General features: G+C 60.0%; 1 protein-coding gene across 3 annotated transcripts in view; it reads left to right on the top strand.

Moving 5' to 3' along the window:
• Positions 1-17374, top strand: part of LOC115647983 (protein Mpv17-like) — a 46319-nt gene that overhangs the window by 16222 nt on the left and 12723 nt on the right. For all 3 annotated transcript variants that reach the window (XM_030554984.1, XM_030554987.1, XM_030554986.1), the window contains exon 3: positions 15146-15261. In XM_030554984.1, the coding sequence (XP_030410844.1) occupies positions 15146-15261 (116 nt within the window). The remainder of the gene's footprint in view (positions 1-15145; positions 15262-17374) is intronic.

The raw sequence follows: 17374 nt of genomic DNA, 5'->3' as shown, positions 1-17374 counted from the left end.
GATGTAGGTATATTACTCATGTATAATTGATTGAGTACAAAAATCCGGGTTATTTTGGTGAAAATAGTGTATTGGGCCTTGGTTCAGGAACCAATCACCCAGTTGGAAAATTGGTTCCAAGTTACAATGTTTTGACTTAAGATGCTATTTTCAGGAACCAGTTGCATCGTAAGTCCGAGGACTCCCTGCCTGTATCCAGCCTAGACCTCTCCCACTGCAACTTGAGACCATTACTCCTTGTTCTGTCATCTGCTACCACTGAGAACAGTCTAGATCCATCCTCTTTGGAAACCCCTTTCAGGTAGTTGAAAGCAGCTATCAAATCCCCCCTCATTCTTCTCTTCTGCAGACTAAACAATCCCAGTTCCCTCAGTCTCTCCTCATAAGTCATGTGCTCCAGCCCTCTAGTCATTTTCATTGCCCTCCGCTGGACTCTCCAATTTGTCCACATCCCGTCTGTAGTAGGCGGCCACCAGTTGGGATTGCATTTTGCCTGTGCATCACTTTGCATTTAACATTGAATTTCATCTACTGTTTTGTTGCCCAGTCACTCAATTTTGTGAGATCCCTTTGTAGCTCTTCGCAGTCTGCCTGGGACTTCACCATCTGGAGTACTTCACCACCTCACTGTTTACCCCTTTTTACAGACCATTCGTGAATATGCTGTACAGCGCTTGGTCCAGTGCAGACCCCTGGGGACACCGCTAATTACCTCTCTCCAGTGTGAAAATTGAGCAGTTGTTCCTAGCCTTGGTTTCCTGTCTTCTAACTGGAGAGCCTGGGGATGCTTTCAGGGTCATCTCAGGAGCCTTCATTTGATTTAAGGACAAGCCTTTTGTTATCCTCATCCCCCTGCCTCTGTTTGTAGACAGACCTCTGCCCGAGGCAGCACAGAACCCTGCATTCCACACTCAAGCTCTGACTCCAGGGTGCTGCTGGGCCCTTGCGGTGATTGGGGAGGGGCATGTGACCCGCTTGTGCCGAAGTGGGAATGTGCTGGCTGCGTTCTGTGACTGCTGGGTGGGGAGTATTGACCTGGGAAGGTTGCAGGGGGTTGTGCTGGGACTGGCTGCATTGGGGAAGGGAGGACACCTGAGCATGTAACAGGAGAACCCAGGAGGGGGGTTGGAGGCCAGGTGACACTTCTTCCTGGGACACTGGACAAAGGACAAAAAGGCTGGGGGAGGAGCCGGGGGGAGGCTGACTGAGAGGCTGGGGAAGTTTCAGTTTGGAGCTGGCTGGGAAATGGAGGGGATCCCCGACGGGGCTTGGGCTTCCCAACAGGGCTGTGGCCTCCCTGGGGCCCCAGATGGACCTAACAAAGGGAGGTCCTATTGTCTGTACCGGAAAGACCTGTTTTGGACTGTGTTCCTGTCATCTTAATAAACCTCTGTGTTACTGGCTGGCTGAGAGTCACGTCTGACTGTGAAGTGGGGGTGCAGGACCCTCTGGCTTTCCCAGGACCCCGCCTGGGCAGGCTCGCTGTGGGAAGCGCACGGAGGGGCAGAGGATGCTGAATGCTCCAAGGAGAGACCCAGGAGGTGAAGCCGTGTGAGCTTCTTGCCCTGAACAAGTCTGCTCCAAGGGAGAGGAGGCTCCCCAAAGTCCTGCTGGCTTTGTGGGGAGCAGTTCCAGAGCATCGCCCAGGGACTCTGTGACACCCCCCCCCACACCCCCGTAGCTCCCTGCCCCTATCGGCTGTGGCTCTTGTGCCATGGATGCTGCTACGTACAGGGGGTGCTGAGAGCTCTGCCCAGGTCCAGCCGGGTCCCCCCGACAGCGCCTGGACCAGGTTGAGAGGGTCTCCTCATGGGCTTGTTTGGCCAAAGGGCCCAGGCTGGGGGCAGCAGTCAGCCAGCGCTCAGCCAGACCCCTATGCCGTGTTCTGGGGGGGCTGGGACCATGGGGCTGTCCCTGTGGGGCAGGATGGGCTCCCCGGCAATGCTGCCCTGCGGTAGTTTTGCTTCACTGTTCCCTGGGATGCGGCGATTTAATCTCCCTAAAAGGGTTGGTGACGTGTTGTTTGCTGAGGAGGGGAGGTGGCATAAATCCTGGCGCGAGCCTGGCGCTGGGCCATGTTTACCCAGCGCAATCCCGCAAATGGCTCCTTGGCCTCAAGGACGCACCCGCCCTTTGTGCTGCCATCAGCTGTTTTGTGTGTCCTGGAGAACCGCTGCTTCAGTGGAGCCCGTTAGCACGGCTCCTTGGGAGGGCACGGCAGCCTGGCTAGGGAGTGCAGGGCCCAGACAACTGGCTCGGGGCTGCAGAGTGCGGGGCAGGCGATGCGATAGGAGCTGCACGCAAGGGGTGCATGGGCACCCCCATTCCTCACCTCCAAGTGTGAGGCGCCCCAGAGGGCTCTGTGCACGTGCGTGCACACACACACACGCACGTGCACACATCCTGAGTGTGAGGTGCCCCAGAGGGCTCTGCGCACACACACACACCCTGAGTGTGAGGCACCCCAGAGGCTCTGCGCGCACACACACACCTTGAGTGTGAGGCACCCCAGAGGGCTCTGTGCATGCACACACACACACCCTGAGTGTGAGGCACCCCAGAGGGCTCTGTGCACGCACACATACACACACACATACGCACACACACCCTGAGTGTGAGGTGCCCCAGAGGGCTCTGCGCACACACACACACACCCTGAGTCTGAGGCGCCCCAGGGGTCTCTGCACACACACATCCCAAGTGTGAGGAGCCCCAGAGGGCTTGTGCACCCCCCGAGTGTGAGGCAACCCAGAGGGCTCCGTGTGCACACACACACACACACCCTGAGTGTGAGGCACCCCAGAGGTCTCTGTGCACACACATGCACACCCAGAGGGTGTGAGTGAGTGTAAGCTGGCTAAGAGACCTCAGCTGCTCACGAGTTGACTGGCCACTCTGGCTGGTCTCTGCTGGTAGCCCTGCCTCCCACGCTCCATCTCCCTGCCATGTGGCTGCTTCTCAGCTACTGTGGTCAGCTGTTTTCTCATAGACTCATAGACTCTAGGACTGGAAGGGACCTCGAGAGGTCATCGAGTCCAGTCCCCTGCCCTCATGGCAGGACCAAATACTGTCTAGACCATCCCTAATAGACATTTATCTAACCTACTCTTAAATATCTACCTGATTTATTTTTCTCCTGTGGTGTGGTGGGCGGTGTGGCCGCCAGGCCGGCCGGGTAGGGGAGCAGCGGGTCGGGTCGTGCTGGCAGGCCTGGGGCAGGCCATCCTGTCATGTGGGAGGAGACACGAGGGGCAGTGGCAGGCTGAGGGAGGGGAGGAGCGGGCTGGAGTGCTGGGAGTGTGGTGTGCCAGCCATATGGGAGGAGACATGGTGGCCTGAGGTGCTGGAGAGGGCAGGGCGGGGGACACGGCTGGCTGGGGAGGGTGGGTTGGAAGGGCAGGGCCAACTGGTGAGAGTGTCTCCAGAGGCGTGGCTGGCCAAGGAGAGTGGGTTGGGGGGCACGGCTGGGATGAGATTTTGTCTCTTCAGTAGACTCAGGGTTTCCTAGTTCATCCCAGCCAGACTCGGGCAGATTCTCTGATCCTGGCTTGTTCCTTTCCTAGGCTGCGTTTGCACTTCCCGCTCTGCTGACACGCCGCAGAGTCACGGCCCTGTGCATGTGTCCTGCAGAGCGAGGAGGCCGGGCGTACAGCACTGACTTGTCTGGGACCCAGAAGAAACAGGTTCCGTTTCCAGCTGTGCCACAAAGTCCCCAGGTGGCCTTGGACAAGGGATGTCAGCTCGCTGCACCTTACTCATAAGACGGGCCTGGCTTTCCTCACCTCGCAGGGATGCTGCCACGTTAGATTTGTTTGTGTGTGAGATGCTCAGATACTGTGGTGATGCGGTCAGAGCAAACAGGCAGATGATGTATAGCCAGAGAGACCAAGGCACGGACTAGCAATGTGCACAGCATTGAGAGAATTGCACCACAGCCAGCACTAAGCATTTTACAAGGACCTGCGATCGCGAATGGCATTGTCTGGTGCCTCTCCATAATGTTACAGAGCAGAGCTGGGTTGGGCCTCTGAGGGGTGAATGAGAAAGCGGCAGGGTAAGGACAGCAGCCAGGCTCTCCCAGGGTGGTGGGCTGAGCAGTGGGGCTGGAAGATCGTCGCTGCCGTGTTCCGTGGCCGCGATGCGGGCGGCCAGAGGAGGAGGCTGCTGCATTAGGGAGTGGCCTTGGAAGGATTTTAGAGGGGGAAGCGCCAGCTGCGGGCACTGGGTGAGCGTTGGCAGAGAAGGGCAAAGGGAAGGAGGTGGGGGAAAGGGCCTAAGGTTTCTGCCAGTTGATGGAATTCGCTCTCTGCTGCCGGCTATCGATGAACCGGGGAAAGACTTCATGAGCAGAGCTCGTTAGCAGAGACGCTTGTTGGGCCAGGGCAATGGGTTAAATCTGCTCATCTGGGCTGCAGGGTGATGAGCGGTTCCTGCCTGTGTCGTGTGTGTGATGCTGTAACTGCCTGCTGAGTGTGGAGGCTGTGCACTGGGGGCTGTGGGAGTTTGCCACATGCGGACAGGATCCTGCCAGTGGGGTGCTAAGGAGACATTTGTCCCCAGGAAGGTGGGAAACTGAGGCAGAGGCTGTGGCCCAGGGTGCTGTGGCTGCTGCGATCCCGCTGTCCACCTCACAGGACCCAGTGCTGGTGAGGGGTTTCTGGGTGGGCCCAGGCCGGTTTTGTTGGCAGAGTTAAGAGAAATCCCTGGCAGTGGCCCCTGGCCCAGCCCTGGGGGCTGGTGACACGCCCAGCGAAGGGTCACTTCCGTGCAGAGCAACATGTCCCGCAGCACCTGCAGCAGCTCCTGGCTGGCCCCAGAGGCAGAGCGGGGGCCTGTGGCTGCAGCCGTCCTGCTCCCTGCCCTTGGACAGGAGCCTTCGGAGGCAGGAGTGTAATTTGTAAATGGATGGTGTAATTATGAATTAATAGCCACTGTAGAGGCACGCAGGGACCGCAGACACTGTGGCCTACTTAGGCTTGGTCCTGCTTCAGAGTCCTGAGGCGAGGATGAAAAGCAGCCTGCAAGCTCAGCCAGCCCCAGCCAGCCAGCTAGGCCCTGTACATCTGGCTCAGCCTCTGCTGGGGCAGGCGGGAGGGCACCAGAGTCTGCTCTGCGGCCGACAGGCTGTACCATCTCACTAGCCCAGCCTGCCACATAAGAAGCCCCTGGGAGTCCTAGCTCCTGGGTCAGTCTAGACATGCGGGGCTGCCCCAGGACCATTGCTTCTGGGGTCCCTGAGCCCCGGCCTGACAGCCCGAAGCTGGGGAGGTGCTGGGCAGGCTGCAGTGCCTGTGGGCCCTGGCCCCCCCGCTGTCGCACTCCGACGTGGCAGGAGGCAGCACTGGCCGCTCTCTGTAGATCCCCGGGGGTGCTGCAGGCTGGCACATGTTCCCAGTGGGTTTGGTGCCAGGCATGCCTGCATTGGTGCCCCTAGTGCATCCACGTGGCCTGATGCCTTGCTGTGACGAAGTGGGAATGTTCTTAATGTTCCCTCTGAATACTGTGCCTCAGTGTCCCCTCTGCAGTTCTTAAGTATCCAGGTGGTGGAATAAGGGTGTGTGGTTGCTGCAGAGGAAGGGGCCAGTGCACTTAAATGCCTGGCACTCTGTTTCCTAGCAACTGATGGCCTGGGCCCCCCCCTGCAAAGGTGCCAGCTGAAGGTGTTGGAGACAAAGGGATCAGGTGACCTCCTGACCCGGTAAAGGGGCTGAGCAGAGAGGAGGGGCTGGAGGGGGTGGTTAGTCGGGAGCTGGCTGGGGATGAGGAGGGAAGTGCAGACGTGGGGGTCTGACTCACTGCCCCCCAGAATGGACCCGGCCGAGGGGTCCCATTCGCTGTACCTACAAGCTCTGTTTTAGACCCTGTTCCTGTCATCGAATAAACCTCTGTGTTACTGGCTGGCTGAGAGTCACGTCTGACTGCAAAGTGGGGGTGCAGGACCCTGTGGCCCCCCCAGGACCCCGCTGGGGTGGACTCGCTGTGAGAAGCACACGGAGGGGCAGAGGATGCTGAATGCTCCAAGGAGAGACCCAGGAGGTGAAGCCGTGTGAGCTTCTTGCCCTGAACAAGTCTGCTCCAAGGGAGAGGAGGCTCCCCAAAGTCCTGCCTGGCTTGGTGGGGAGCAGTTCCAGAGCATCGCCCGGGGACTCCGTGACACCTGTGCAGGGGTGTGTGCAGCCCATGAGAGAGGCCACCCGCAGAGCCTCCAGGCCATGTACTGGGCCTGAGTTCCTGGGGGCTGTCAATCGCTCAGGGTTATGGCCCAGCCCCGTGGGAGGGGAGCGAACCCGAGCACTAACCGGGGATGGCAGCTGCCCAAGTGAAGTCATCGCGGGGGAGAGATTAATCTAATCTCCCCGGGGACGCAGGCTGCTTCCTGGCGCAGGGACCTGCTCATCCTATTATACTTGGCAGGTGCTGGAGGAGTGAGGTGCTTTGTCACTCACTCCAGTCCCTTCCCCGGGCCGGGCTCCCGCAGGCTGGGCAGGGGGCCCAGCCGCTCTAGGGAATGAATCAATGAAACCTGCCAGGGCAGCACTGAATGGCTGCACATTTATCAATGGAGGGACGGAGAGGAGCTGTCGGAAGTGCTGCCCAGGGAGACGCAGCCACGCAGGTTCTGGGCTCACTAGCCCAAGCCCTCCTGTGACTTGGGTCCCCTGTCCCGGCCACCCTCAGGGACACACACTGGAGTCCAGCTGTTCCCCTTAGCATCATCCGCGGCAACCAGCTTCCCTGTCGCCCACGGCACGCCTGGCTCATCCCTCGTCCATGCACTGGCACCGTGTCTCTCACTCGTGCGTCAGGCGGGAAAGCTGAGGGCCTGCTGGTCCTTCAGGGCTGGGCTTCTGCCCCAACTGTTCCCCAGGTGCCGACTGCTGCTGGTGCGGGGGCGTGATTGGCACCGTGGCGGCTGGTGCCTCTCCGGGCTGTTCTCCGGGCACTGTCCTGCTTTGGCCAAACCCTTAGGTTAGTGGGGCTGGTGCTAGGAGCCTCCCTGGAGCTGCTTCCTGAGCCAGGCTACCTCAGGCCTTTGCTGGCCATCTGAGCTCCTGGGGAGCCTGCACGGAGCAGGAATGCCCCAGGCGTGGGACCGGGGTCCATGCCCCTAGCACTAATCCGCAGGCCTCAGCAGCTGGACTGATGGTGCCAGCGGGAGCCCGCTCCTTGCATGGCGCAGGCCTCAGCCGCAGGCTGTGTGAACGAAGCAGCAGTTCTGGGAAAGGAACCTGTCCCGAGCTGCCAATGGCAGTAATCTGTTTTAGAGGCTCAGGTTTTCGAATCCAAATGACACCGCAGACTCTTCTTGGCCCAGCCCAGCGAGCGGAGACGCATGGTCTGACGTCATCAGAGGCTGCGGCAGAGCCCGGGCAGGGTGGCCCCAGGAGCACTCGGCTAAGACAGGACTCTGCCCACCAGCTGATGCCCTTGGGGGACTTGAGACCGGCAGGCTGCAGGCTTCCCCTCGGGCCCAGGGCTGGTGTAGGGTCAGCAGACGGAGGAGAGCACACAGTAGGGGGCTGAGAGAGGGCCCTGAAAACACCAGCCCTCCCCCTGGAGCTGCACAGCCTGGGGCCTGGCGTGTCCCCAGCAGAGGTGTGGTCCCACCGCTGCGTTTTAGCCATGAATGAGTCCCTGCTGGCTCAGGCCTTCCACCCGCTGGGTTTGAGCCAGGACCCCTGGCCGCTCTTGGGGTCCGTTGGCACAGTGGTGAAAGCCCCGCAGCCTGGGTCTAACAATCACTGTGTGGCCGTTAGCTTGAGCTCCCGGAGCCTCCAGCCTTGCGGACAGACGTCCGTCCCTCGTCCCCTCCGGGGGGCGGCAGGGCTTGCTACGGTTTGCCTTTGATCCGCCCATGGCGTGCTGGGGGTGACCGCTGGGCAGAGTTCGGAGGGTGCTGTACGTGCAGCCTCGGGGGCCCTGAGCCTGGAGTTGGTGTTAAAGGGACACGGCCGACATCTGAGAACTGCCTGGCAGCCCTTGTGACTAGCCGCCCTGCTCCCCCACAGGGGCTGCTTTGCTCTGCTGGCCCCGCGGTGCATGGGCAGTGATAGCTGCGGAGCAGGCCCCACAGGTTTGTGGATGTTGATTGCACTTGGTTCCTCATGCCGGGGGTCGCTGTGCAGCAGGGAGCAGTGGGGGCTCAGCAGGGGGCGCTCTCCCGAGCAGTCAGTGCTGGCCCTATGGCCCCAGTGTGGCGCTAGGGCCTGTGAACATAAGAGCGGTCAGACCAAGGGTCCATCTAGCCCAGTATCCCGTCTTCCCACAGCGGCCGATGCCAGGAGCCCCAGAGGGCGTGAACAGAGCAGGGAATCGTCCAGTGATCCATCCGCTGTCCCCCATTCCCTGCTCCTGGCGAACAGAGGCTGGGACACCCATCCCTGCCCAGCCTGGCTAATAGCCATTGATGGACCCGTCCTCCAGGAACTTATCTAGTTCTTGTTTGAACCCTGTTCTAGTCTGGGCCTTCACAACACCCCCTGGCAAGGAGTTCCACAGGTTGTTAGTGCTTTTGTGATGAAACACTTCCTTTTGTTTGTTTTAAATCTGCTCCCTGTTCATTTCATTGAGTGGCCCCTAGTTCTCGTATTATGAGAAGGAGTAAATAATACTTCCTTATTTACTGTCTCCACACCAGGCATGATTTTATAGACCTTTATCCCATTCCCTCTTAGTCTTCTGTTTGCCAAGCTGAGAAGTCCCAGTTTTAGTAATCTCTCATATGGCAGCTGTTCCATCCCCGAATCATTTTGTTGCCTGTCTCTGAACCTTTTTCAATTCCAATAGACCTTTTCTGAGATGGGGCAACCACATCTGCACGCAGGTGTGGGTGTACCATGGAATGATACACTGGCAATATATTTTCTCTCTTATTATCAGTAATGGTTCCTAATATTTTGTTAGGGTTTTTGTTTGTTTGTTTGTTTTTCACTTCCGCTGCACATCGAGCAGATGTTTTCAGAGAACTATCCACAATGACTTCTGGTCCCAGAACAGAGCCCTGGGGGACCCCGCTTTTTGCCTTTCTCCACTATGAAAACTGACCATTAATTCCCACCTTTTGATTCCTGTCTTTTAACCAGTTACTGATTCAGGAGGGGACCTTCCCTCCTCTCCCATGACAGCTTTCTTTGCTTAAGAGCCTTTGGTGAGAAACCTTGTCAAAGGCTTTCTGAAAATCTAAGTACACTATATCCACTGGATCCCTCTGGTCCACATGCTTGTTGATCCCCTCAGAGAATTCTAATAGAATGGTGAGGTATGATTTCCCTTTACAAAAGCTGGGTTGACTCTTCCCCAACAAATCATGTTCATCGATGTATCTGACAATCTGTTCTTTACTATGTTCCAACCATTTTGCCCAGTGCTGAAGTTAGGCTCACGGGCCTGTAATGGCCAGGGTTGCCTCTGGAGCCTTTTTATAAATATCAGCATTACATTAGCTACCCTTCAGTCGTCTGGTACAGAGGTCTCTTCGGGGAAAGGTCCTCAGCCGCAGAATGCCTGCCCAGAGCCAGGCTAGGGTGCTGGTGGGTTGGGGCTGCAGGGAGCAGGCTAGCAGGGAAGGCAGTTGCTGAGAAGCTAGACGATTTCTTTGCATTAATCTGCAGGGAGGAGCATGGGGGGACATTCCTATCCCAGAGCTGCTCCTTTCTGCTAGGAAAGACAAGGCGCTGTCAGAGAGTGAGAGGTCAGGAGAAGGCACCAGGCCTGGCTGCTCCATTCCCCGGGGCTGAGGCATGGGCTGGACGAGTGGCTAGCAGAAGTATCCAAATGCTTATTAAATGCAGCTCTGTTGCAGAGAACTGGAGCGTAGCCAATGCTGTACCTGTATTGAAAAAGGCTCCAGGATGAGCCTGGGGAACTGTTGAAATGATCAGTAAAAACAGAGCAGCAACCCCCTCAAAAGATCAGGATCTGAGAGCTCCGCCAGCTCCGTTTCTTGGACACACAGTCTTAGCATATGCCCAGCGTGCCTCAGGTTGCATGTGAGCAGGATTCATCCCCGAATTGGGCCTGCTGGCTGGATCATTCGCTTCCCGGCTCAGGCCAGGGACTGACGACGCTGCTCCGTGCTCCCTGGCATGTTAGTAGCATTGGGAGAAAGGAGAACTGGTTGACAGACTTTCGAACTTGGACAAGGGCCCGCCAAAGAGGCTGCTGAGGTGTCCAGGGCTGAAGGCAAAGGGCTGTGACAGAGCAGAGCCTGGCTAGACGATGAGGGAATGGTCAGTGTTCACTGTGGCTGACGGCTAGCAGCAGAGTGTGGACCCGATCCCATCATGGGTTTGTGGCGAACTGGGAATGTTTTTAATGTTTTCTCTGAATACTGAGTTGGTGCCTCAGTTTCCCCTATGCAGTTCTTAAGTATCTAGGTGGTGGAATGAGGGTGTGTGATTGCTGCAGAGCAAAGGGCCAGTGCACCTAAATGCCTGGCCCCCTGTCTCCTAGCAACTGATGGCCTGGGCCCCCCCCTGCAAAGGTGCCAACTGAAGGTGTTGGAGACAAAGAGGTCAGGTGACCTCCTGGCCTGGGAAAGGGTCTGAGCAGAGAGGAGGGGCTGGAGGGGGTTGTTAGTCTGGAGCTGGCTGGGGACAAGGAGTGAGGGCAGACATGGGGGTCTGGCTCACTGCCCCCAAGAACGGACCCGGCTGAGGGGTCCCGTTTGCTGTATGTACAAGCTCTGTTTTAGACCCTGTTCCTGTCATCGAATAAACCTCTGTGTTACTGGCTGGCTGAGAGTCACGTCTGACTGCAAAGTGGGGGTGCAGGACCCTGTGGCTTCCCCCGGACCCCGCTGGGGCAGGCTTGCTGTGGGAAGCGCACGGAGGGGCAGAGGATGCTGAATGCTCCAAGGAGAGACCCAGGAGGTGAAGCCGTGGGAGCTTCTTGCCCTGCAGACAGTCTGCTCCGAGGGAGAGGAGGCTCCCCAAAGTCCTGCCTGGCTTGGTGGTTAATGATCTGGAAAGGGGGGAGCAGGGAAGGGGCAGCTTGCAGTTACTCAGGAAGAATAGGCCTGCCAGGGGACTGGGCCATGCACCAGTGAATGAAATTCAGCGTCGGTAAACGTAGAGTAATGGAGGGAAACTTTTCAACTGGCCATTCATCTGCCGGGGGCTGCACAAGCCCCAGAGCGGGCACCTCGGCTCTGGGCAGAAACACGGCTGCAGGGGCTGGATGCACACGGCATGGGGAGAGATGGCGGATGCTGTGCAGGGCTCGGACCCAGCTCACCTGGGAGCTGGAGGGAGTTTGTGTGCCTGGAAAACTGCCTTGTGCAGAGGGAGTGATGAGCTTGGGATTGTCACCTTGGAAAGGAGCTCAATGAGGGAGGGGTCTGTGGAGCTCACTGCCCCAGGCAGTCACTGAGTCAGGAAGATGGGCAGGATTCAGAAAGGGGCTGGACCTTTCTGTAGGTCACAGGGACATCCAGAGTGATGGTTAATGAGACGGCGTCACACTAAACCTCCTGCTTCAGGCTTACACCACGCGGGTGTGTCTGCACTGCAGGAAGAGACCCGCGCCTGGCCCAGGACAGCTGGCTCAGGCCCCCAGGCCTTTGCCTGTGGGGCTATAAGAAATGTTTGTCTCCAGCCCGAGCCAGCTGCCCTGCGCCAGGTGCGGTTGTGCCGCTGGTCTTTTACTGCAATGTAGCCCTGCCCTGAGAGACCAGCAGCAGGGGGGCGGGGGCTCAGATTGTCCCACATCTGTGACTGAGGGATTCTCAGACCTGCTTCTCACCTGGTGCAACCACTGTCAGAGATGGGGCACAGGGCTGGATGGGCCAGAGCCTGACCCAGCTGTGTGTGGGGCGGGGTAGCAGGCATCCATGCTCCTGACCCAGCTGTGGGCATGGGGGGACGGGTAGCAGGCATCCGTGCTCCTGAGCCAGCTGTGGGTGCGGGGGGGAGAGTGATGGAGTAGGGACTGTCTGTGTGGGGGGTGAGAGAGCCGGGGGTGTCTTTAGGTGAGGGACCAGGACCTAGGCCTGTAACCTGAGCCAGGGAGCAGGGAGGGGTGTCAGCACCTTTGCCCGGGAAGCTGGACAAAGGAAGTGGCCGGCTGGAGGGGCTTAGTTTAGTTTCGGTTTTGGGCTGGGTGGTGGGAATTCAGGGGACTAAGCCTCCTGAACCCCAGCAGGACTTGACTGAGGGGTCCTGGAACTCAGCAGCTGGGACAGGGATGGGGACCTGCTCTCTCTCGCTAGCTGGGTCTGAGGCCGCAGCCTCTCTGAGCCGTGTACCTGGGCGTTCCCTCCCCACCAGGTTAGGGTCCTGTGCCTCGGGCAGAGTGCCTTCCCCGTTGTTGGGGCACAGGGCCCTTTGCTGACTGTGACTACGGGTCACGACCAGGGCACCCCGGTGCGTTACTTGGCCAGTCCTCGAGGTCCCTCCCCATTAACACCTCCATGGGCAAATGTGGCCGTACCCCCATGTCCTTGGTGCCCTCCTTGGCCCCCCACTTCAGGTGTACCCTCGCCACGGGCACCTTGAATGGGGTCCCGCCCACGCCCGTCAGGGTCAGGTAGATGTCGGGCACCATCTGATCTGAGGCCACCACCTTGGGCCGGGCCAGTGTCACCTCTGCGCCCATGTCCCAGTACCCAGTGACCTTCCTCCCATCTACCTCCAGGGGAACAAGGCACTCTCTCCGGAGGGGCAGCCCCGCGCCCACCCAGTAAACCAAAAACTTGGAGCCTGGAGCATCCAGCCCTGCAGAGGAGCTGACCTGGGGCCCTCCTCCCTCCTTCGCAGGTGGTACGCGGCCAGCCCCCCTTTCCTGCGAACGCTGCCCCTTGCCCAGCTGTGTTTCTACCAAGTTAACCTGGTGTGGGGTCGGTCTGCTCAGTCTGTCCTTGAGCCTGGGGCACTGGGACTGTATGTGGCCCCTCTGGCCACATTGATAGCAGCTCATGTCCCGTTGGTCCCCTCGAACCAGTCGGTTGTCCCTGACGCTGGGCATTCCCCTTGGGAGGGGGTTCTCCCTATTCCCCCTTTGGGAGGTCCCAGGATGACTCTCTCTCTCTGCATCGCGGTGGGCCTGTTCCTTTGGGACTCCTCCCTGCCACCCCCCGACTGGCTCTTCACAAACTAATCGTCCAGCCGCCCTGCGTGTCGCGGGTTCTCTGGCTTTTGGTCCCTCACCCACAGCCTCAGGTCAGATGGGCATCACTCATACAGTTGCTCCAGTACCAGCAGTTTAACCAGGTCCCCCTTCGTCTGGGCCCCATCTGCCCACTTGCTGGCGTATCCCTCCATGCAGACGGCTAGCTGCAGATATGAGACCCCAGGGGTTTTATCCTGACTCCGGAACCTCTCCCGGTACATCTCAGGAGTCAGCCCAAACTCGCGCAGCAGGGCCTGCTTGAATAGTTCGTAGTTCCCTTTCTCCTCCTCTCCCAGCTGGCGGTACAATGCCACGGCCTGGGGTCCAGTAAGGGGGTGAGAACCCGGAGCCTGTCTGCCGGAGCTAACTGGTGCAGCTCGCAGGCCGTCTCCAAGGCATCCAGGAGTCATCCATGTCCTCCCCCTCCTTACGCTGGGCCAGGATGCACTTCTCAAAGCTCCGCGCAGTCCTGGGCCCCACCTCACTCCCCGCAGCCGGGGGCCCACTGCCCCTCAGCCTCGCCAGTTCCAGCTCATGATGACGCTGTCGTTCTTCATGTTCCCTGTCTCTCCTCATGTTCTCTCTGTCTTTCATGATCCTCCAGCTCTCTCAGTTTTAGCTCTCTCTCCCATTCCAGCTGCTTCTGCTCCACGGATGCTGAGCGCTGCCGGGAGGATCCCCTGCTGGGGGGTGGGCTTCGCTGGGAGGATCCCCTGCTGGCCAGGGGGGGTCACGGTGCCCTCGGTAGCTGCTGGGCTCCTCCTCACCCTTCCCTAGGCCTAGGAAGGGGGGGTCTCGGGAAGCCCTCATCCGCCAGCTGACCACTCCCAGCGGGGAGAGATATTGGTGTCTGCGCTGCATCTGCCCGGCTGCTTCCCTCAGAGACAGGGCTCCGTTCATTCGTGCAGTCTCCCTGCTCCAGCTGGGCAATCAGCTGGTCCTTGCTGAGCCTCCCCGGGCGCAGCCCCCTCTGCTTGCACAGCTCCAGCAGGTTGCACTTGCGCCACTTGACCTACATCTTCCTGCTGGGCACTCACAGGCTGGGGTGCTCGCCGCTCCCCACGGTTTCCAGGGGGACCCCTAGTGCACCAGCCCTTTGTGAGGTCACCACCTCTCTGCCAGGGTCGAGCTGCCGACTCCTCCGCCCCGGGACCACTCGCTGCAATCCCCCGGGGACCCTGTTACTGCAAAGTCCTTCTCACTGGGCACACACTCCCAGGGGTTAATCACCCCTTCGTTTTACTGCTCCCCAGTCACTTACTGCAGGAAGCGCCGTCCACGGGGTGCAGTATCTCCCGCCGCTGCCACCAGCTGTCATGGAGTGTGGGGGAGTCTGGGGGAGTCCAGTCCTGCACCCCTCTTCCTGGGACTCACAGTGACTCTCAGCCAGCCAGTAAAACAGAAGGTTTATTGGACAACAGGAACGCAGGTTACAGCAGAGCTTGCGGGCACAGCCAGGACCCCTCAATCGAGTCCTTCTGGGGGTTCAGGAAGCTTAGGCCCCAGCTAGGGATTCCCTGATTTCCAACCACCCAGCCCAAAACCGAAACTGAACTGCCCCCCCTCCAGCCGGCCCCTTCCTTCGTCCAGCTTCCCGGGCCAAGGCGCTAACCCCCTCCCCCCCACCTGGCTCAGGTTACAGGCTTAGGGCCTGTTGCTCACCTAAAGACACCCCCGGCTTTCCCATCCCCCACACAGACAGTCCCTACTGCATCACAGGGGGGAGGGGGAGGCAGCAGGCATCTGCGCTCCTGACCTATCTGTGGGCACGTGGGAGGAGGGCAGAAGGCATCCGTGCTCCCAACCCAGCTGTGGGCATGTGGGGGGGGGGGGGCAGCAGATATCTGTGCTCCTGACCCAGCTGTAGGCACGGAGGAGTATGGGGGCAGAAGGCATCTGTGCTCCTGACCCAGCTGTGGGCGCGGGGGGTGTGGGGGCAGCAGGTGTCCACTCTCCTGACCCAGCTGTGGGCATGGGGCTGGGGGCGGAGGCAGCAAGCGTCCGCACTCCTAACCCAGCTGGGGGCTGCTTTGTGCAGGGTCCCTGGTGGGAGTTGGAGACGTGATCTCTCAGCAGCTGGTGGAAAGAAGGGGCCTGAGTGGGCACAGCAGTCGCAGGACACTGAAGATGATGGCCATTGGCTTCTGCTTTGTGGTGAGTGCTGCCCCCCCAGGGCCCGTTGGGGGCAGAGCAGGGACCCAGTACAGCAGGCTGTGCGCATACCAGCATGCAGAGCCGGCCTGGTGCCAGGTGTGCGAGGAGCAGGGTCGGGAGCAGGCAGCAGCTGCAGAATTCTCTCCCTGGGGTTGGCAGGGCCCCCCAGCAGACAGCCATGGGACTCTGCCATGCTGCAGGAGAGCCCAGGGTGGGGGACATCAGCGTAGCACCCCTCTGGGGCAGGAGGGCACTCCCCAGCCTCCCGCTGCCCGGGCTCTGGCCCTAGGAGCTGTTCCCCAGCCCTGCAGTCTGTGCCGCGGTGGGTGAAGTGCTGAGTGGTGCTGGAACCGGCCAGGAGCCAATTTGATTATGTGGCACTTGGCCGCTCGGCCGCTCCCATGCCCTTGTGTTGAACAACTCCTGGCTTGAGTCCTAGCACTGAGGAGCCTGGGAGGGGGAGCAGCTCCCTGGGACAGCCCAGCAAGGCTGGCAGGTGAGGGGCACCAGTGCTCAGCTCCCCGCCTGCCCCCACCAGCTGCTCCCACTCAGGCTGCAGTTCTCTGTCCGGAGCTTGGCCTCTGCCCAGCCCAGCGCGGGCAGACAGGCGAGTGTATCCACGGCCTGGCACATGGCCCAGGCAGCCCTTGGGGAGCCCAGAGGAGTGACGGTTACAGCCCAGCCCAGCGCAGTGACCCCCGTGCTTCAAGCTCTGTCCCCCCGTCTGTCCGATCTCCTTTGTTAGACTCCCAGGGTGCCCCCGACTGCTCCCCACAGCCCACACTTAACCCCCTCACCCCCAGGCCTTTGTTCCCGAGCTGGGGGGTGGGGCTCAGCCCCCTGCGGAGAGGCAGGAGCACCTCTCTCTGGGTCGCTGGTCGCCAGGTGTCCACATCCCAGCCGTGGGATCTGCCCTTGTCTTCTCAGGAGCTGCATGGAGATGGGAGCTAAGGGCCCAGGCCGCCAGGCGCCATCCACACCTGTGTCTTCACCTGCCCCAGAGCCCCCAGACCTCCCACCCGCGGGGGAACAGTGCCGCACACAGGGGAGACTGAGTCTCTCCTTTGCAGCCTGTGGACTCCGCAGGGGGCCTGTCCTCCTCATGGTCAGTGCTGGCGTTGCCTTCCATCTGAGAGCTGAACAACCGCAGAGGCTCCCCTGCGTTCCAGCCAGGGGCTCAGTCAGGATCAGGTGGGAAAAGCGAGGCCTGGAGAAAGCTGGGGACTCTCCCAAGGCCCGTAGTGTCAGGCAGTGATGGAGCCAACAAAAGGACCTTGGCACCCTTGCATTCAGCCCTGTCTCTCCCATTCGTGTTTCTTTCGAGAGCCCCAGGGATCTGTACTGGCCGCAACCGCCAGGGCCTGGTGCCCTTCGCAGGGTTCCTCCTTGCGCTGCTGGCTCCGAGGGAGGATGCCCCCGGCCCCCGTTTGCACTGGGCAGCCCCCAGCCTGTGTGGTGGAGGTCTGTGCCGAGCCCTGGCTGCAATGTGAGTTTTCAGGGTGCCTTTCTAGGCTGTCGTGGGGGGCGTTGTCTCCTTGGTGCCCGTGGCTGAACAGGACTTTGCTGGCTCTGCTGGGGGATCTCCTGCCAGGCTGCGGAACTGCACTGGGCCCCAGGGGCTGGATCCAGACCCTCGATACCAGCCTGTCCCTTTACCTCCGGATCAATGAGCTCTCAGCGCCCACCAGTCCCTCCCCCACGTTGGCTCTGGGCCCTGTGCTCAGAGAGACACGGGCTCCATTCCCAGGCACTTGCTGGCAGCATAGCCACAGCCTGCCCCCATTCCCTGTGCCTCAGTTTCCCCTCTGCACCAGGACAGAATAGCCTGACCGCCCTGCAGGTGCAGGATGTCACGGAGTTCCCGGGCGAGGCTCTGGAACTGCTCCCCACCAAGCCAGTCAGGACTCTGGGGAGCCTCCTCTCCCTTGGAGCAGACTTGTTCAGGGCAAGAAGCTCACACGTCTTCACCTCCTGGGTCTCTCCTTGGAGCATTCAGCATCCTCTGCCCCTCCGTGCGCTTCCCACAGAGAGTCCACCCCAGCGGGGTCCTGGGGAAGCCAGAGGGTCCTGCACCCCCACTTTGCAGTCAGACGTGACTCTCAGCCAGCCAGTA

Source organism: Gopherus evgoodei, chromosome 3 (genome assembly GCF_007399415.2).
Source record: "Gopherus evgoodei ecotype Sinaloan lineage chromosome 3, rGopEvg1_v1.p, whole genome shotgun sequence".
NCBI classification, from domain to species: Eukaryota; Metazoa; Chordata; order Testudines; family Testudinidae; genus Gopherus; species Gopherus evgoodei.
This window is presented reverse-complemented; position numbering and strand designations above follow the sequence as displayed.